The following is a 4,513-nucleotide window of genomic DNA, read 5'->3' on the forward strand; positions in this document are numbered from 1 at the left end:
TTTCCAGAGAGATCACTCCTTACTGGGTCATCTCTGACCAATGCCCCCTCTCCTCCCTCCCTCTATTAACCTGTTATTGTTCTGAGGAGGGCAGGTTCTCCTGGGCTAGAACTGTCCGCTTGTCTCTTCTCCTAACACAGTCACCAACACCATTGAAACCAGCCCCAGATAAGACAAGACATTTCAACAGCTGGTAATGAGAACGTGTTATACTGTTTCTTCTGTTCTGTAAGTAGCCTCGATCCCAAGACCACCTGAGCCAGTTCTGTGCCCAGCTTAAAATCCCACCACTAGGACCCTGTCCATTATGCATATCAGGCTTTTCCTTGTGTTTCTCAGGAATATTCATGAGCCTTAGAACACCAGCCTCAATTCTAGCTAACAGTGAGAGGCTGTTGAACCGGAGTTTGTTTCACCACTGAATTCAGGGGGTTTGGGGCGTAGGCAGTGAGATCAGGTTGGTGAAAAGTGAAAGTGTGTGTCTGAACAGTAAAGTAGATGGTGTAATGAACACACTCGATTCTGATTGTAGTGCAGCCGCTCTAGTTTGTTATTCTCCGTTTCTACACTGAACATGAGGGCAGGAACCTATTGCATGAGGAAATAGTGAGTGGACATGTTATTTGCCCCCAACACCCGAGGCAGTGTAAATGCCATAACTGCTGATAAGCTAGGACAGAAACGCAACTTAAATATTCTTCCTCTGAAAATAGTATTCAAACCTGTTACCCAATGTCTGAAGCCATCTAGGAAATTAATTTACCACTTTTGATGAGAGGGAAAAAAACTGTTCAATATCATGTTAGTGTTTAATTGTTGCTTTATTCAAGGTGAACACATTTATACAAACAAATACATAAATATGAGCACCCCTCCCCCTCACACAGAGTAAACAGGGGGACAACTGACATTCCAATGTGATAACAGCATAACAATATTAGTTAACGCTTCCTTCGAAGCAATATCAACATGTCACTTCTTTAAGTATCATAATAAACCTCATACAAAAAGCTGATGCAAGTTCTAAGGTCAGAAAACAGACCAATAAAGTGCCTTTATTTGACTGTCTAATCAACATGGAAGTCCATGGGTGCGTTCCAGGTACACAAACTCTGCACAAGTCTGAGATCTGATCAGATCTTTACATCTGCGGAACTATTTCATGTCTTAGGAACCACATCAACATGATATAACAATCCTATAAACTGCAAGGACCTAAGTAGAATGAGTATCTGGAACACACCCAAAGTTTTAGGTAGATAGCGAAGGAGGGCTAAATCTACAGATCCAGCCCTACTTCACCATCTATCTAAAATTTTGGGTGCGTTCCAGATACCCTCATTCTACTTAGGTCCTTGCACCCAGTCTTAGGCTGGTACTAGGACTGGATCTGACAGATGCCTGACACTTGGAGTACAGGGTCCAGATCAGACAGCTAGCCAAGCCAGGAAAGAATATTCAGGGTATGCTGAGCCAACCAGCATGTCAAATCAACAGAATTACACAAGACAACCACACTGCCTGACAGCTGTTTTTTTACCCCTACCTCCCACCTAACCCAAATGACAGTCACATTAAATAGCCCAACTGCTGTAGATGATCATTTATCGCTGATGAAACAATAAGGTTGTTACATATCGTTTAAAAAACATCCATCTCTGTATTCTCTTCTCAGTGAATCATCAAGCTTATGCTAAACTCGTCTATCTAGACCCTCTCGACTTCCATTGAGCAACATGGAGACAGAATACTGACTGATTGTAAGACTAACTTTGAGGTCACACTAACAAGTGACTGACTGCAACTTGATTGTCCTTTGTGTTTTCCACATATAATCTCATTGTCAACACAGGCTTTGGTAAACCGATCATTTCAATGTGTTTTCATGCTTCAAACTGATTGAAAAGCAGGCTACATACATTTGTAACACTTAAGAGTGTAGACAGAACACAATACATTTGACTTCTGACACTTCAACAGTGTTTTGATTGTTTTGTCTCTGAGAACCCCTGTGTGCCTCATGGTATAGAATAACACTTCCTTTAAACATACATTAGTGTCCACTGTCCTGTGATGCTGTGCCAGCCAGGATAGTTGCCATCCAAAGTCCATGAAAATCTATTCCATCAGTTCCAGTGAGGACAGCGTGACAACAGCCCTGAACAGACTTAGTCCCATTCCATATGACTAATACAACTCAGCCACCAGACAGGCAGGCAAGCAGCGGACCCATCACTGAGGGCTCCACGAGACACTGAGCATTGTGGGTACTGTAGTACATCATGCTACAGTCAACACCACGTGTCCTGCTCATGGTTAACACCACAACAGGTGAGTCCCCATCCACCACCATTGTTAGCTTAAGTCCTTGTGTAGCTCCAACAAGATGGCGGTTGTGTGCGCGACTATTCAGATCATCTCTTCTTCTGTTGTGCTTTCTGTGTCTTCTTCCGTTTGTTGATCATGGCGTGGAGCTTCTCCAGACCTTCCTGTAGCCCCTCCCCTATGATAGCGCAGGCGGGCTGCAGGTGCCAGGGCGTTCCATTACCCAGCTCCCCTAGCGCCAGAGAGCGCTCCATCTCGTGAAGCGGCAGAGAGTTCCTCAGGTCCTGCTTGTTGGCCACCACTAGAACCGGCACCCCCTGGTTCTCCGCTAACCTCGTGATCTTATGGAGCTCCGTCTTGGCTTCCTCTAGGCGCTCGATGTCGACGGAATCCACCACGAACACAATGCCGTCAGCACACCGCGTGTACGAGCGCCACAGGGGGCGGAGCTTCTCCTGACCACCCACGTCCCAGAAGTGGAACGCCGCTTTCCGCCAGGACTTTCCGCCCGCGCTCAGGGACACTTTGATCTTCTCCGTGTTGAATCCTTTAGTGGGGACCGTGTTCACAAACTCATTGAAGCGAAGGCGGTAGAGGACAGTGGTCTTCCCGGCGCAGTCCAGACCCAGGATGACAATATGGAGGGCCTGGAAGGAAGGAAGGCTGGGGAAGATCTGGTCTGATAATCCATTCCCCATCTTGTTATTCACGTTGAGGGAGACAGGGGAGTGTCGAGCTGGTGCTGCGTCAACAAATAATCACAAGGCTTCTCATTCCCTTCAGAGGGGGCTGTGCTGCAGCATTCACCTGGAAATAAAGGAGAGGATACAATGTAAGCAGCTGTGAAAAGCACTCAACAACCAAAAAGAACAGCAGTCTACTGCTTTATAATTGGAGGGGCTTTAAACTGTAAGTGAATATAGCCCCGGCCTATAGTCTCTTAATTCTCTTTCTCATTGTAAGTGAATATACTCACTCTCTACCCCTCTTTCTTACGGATTCACATCTAATATTTCGGGACGTAGGAGATGAATAAGAGGAGACTATTTGCACATGTAGCGTATTGATTAGCGCTCGGAGCTCGGTGGATTTCATACGCTAATTCTCATTCATACCCAGTAGGCTATCGACATTGAATGACAAGTACGCCGGCGCGCTCCCAACCAAAATCCGATTTGAACTGTCTTCGGGGTTGATAATCATTGCCGTTAGCACAAAAGCATGGAATGGCATTATTCTGCCAAATCCTAAATTGAGAGAATTATCTAGGCTACACAAGACTGACTTGCTGGCCATCAAGAAGCTGTTACACGGCAGCATCAGCCTACTACCACTAATGGTAAAACAAATGACTTGACAAGCAGACAGGTGTTATGCCAACAAGTGCTATGAAAAAAAAACTATGAATCGAATGCTCTGATATATTAGTAGGCTATTGCTAGTTTGCTACTCAATCATCTTGCACTCAATAACAGGCAGTCTAGGTAGACAAGCCGTCATGAAAAACTGCCGACGATGGGTTGGGTATAGGCTAATTTATTCCACATATTGTACTGTGCATAATCTCCTTGCATGGAAAAAAATATATATCATTTGTAGACTGCACACCTACCTTTGTGATGTAGGCATATGGACTTTCCAAAACATGAAAGCGAAATCGTTGCAGGGTTTCCTGTATGATCTCCTCTCTCTTGCTCACTATCACGACCACACGACTACTGAAAGATAAAAGTAGACGGACTCCCTCTCTATTCCATTCCCGCACCCCAGGTTCAACCCAGAATGTTTCTAGCGCGAGCTCTGGGTGGTTAACGTCCCAGCGCGCTCCGTTTTCTCCTTGTCCGATTGGTGGAACATTTTCTCCTTGTACGATTGGTGGAGAGCCGTGCCTGTCTCTTATCTGGAACTCATCTATAGGCCACACGTGTGGCTGGTGATAGATTTAGCTCATTTTTCACTTTCAAGATTCTTTGATTGCAACAAACGTCACGAATATGAAGAATATGAAGATCTAGATATATATATTTTGAAAGATATTTATATTTTTAAATAAAGATAGGGCCAATGTATGACGATTTTTAAAAATAATTTTATAATTAGATCCGAATATCTGTGCAATGTGAGAAAAAAAGCAATCATGCAAGATCATAGAGCAGGGTGATTTCCTTTATTTAAGGAGGCGAGGACC

At 44.6% G+C, this 4,513-nt stretch overlaps 1 protein-coding gene across 1 annotated transcript; it reads right to left on the reverse strand.

Moving 5' to 3' along the window:
* Window positions 1-802: 802 nt before the first annotated feature.
* Window positions 803-4,109, reverse strand: LOC139392467 (ADP-ribosylation factor-like protein 4A). Its single transcript, XM_071140481.1, has 2 exons — window positions 3,938-4,109; window positions 803-3,132 (listed from the first exon to the last, which is right to left on the reverse strand). The coding sequence occupies exon 2, from the start codon at window positions 3,021-3,023 to the stop codon at window positions 2,415-2,417; it is 609 nt and encodes a 202-aa protein (XP_070996582.1). The 5' UTR covers window positions 3,024-3,132; window positions 3,938-4,109; the 3' UTR covers window positions 803-2,414.
* Window positions 4,110-4,513: the final 404 nt, after the last annotated feature.

The sequence above is a fragment of the Oncorhynchus clarkii genome, chromosome 32, assembly GCF_045791955.1.
Source record: "Oncorhynchus clarkii lewisi isolate Uvic-CL-2024 chromosome 32, UVic_Ocla_1.0, whole genome shotgun sequence".
Classification (NCBI taxonomy): domain Eukaryota; kingdom Metazoa; phylum Chordata; class Actinopteri; order Salmoniformes; family Salmonidae; genus Oncorhynchus; species Oncorhynchus clarkii.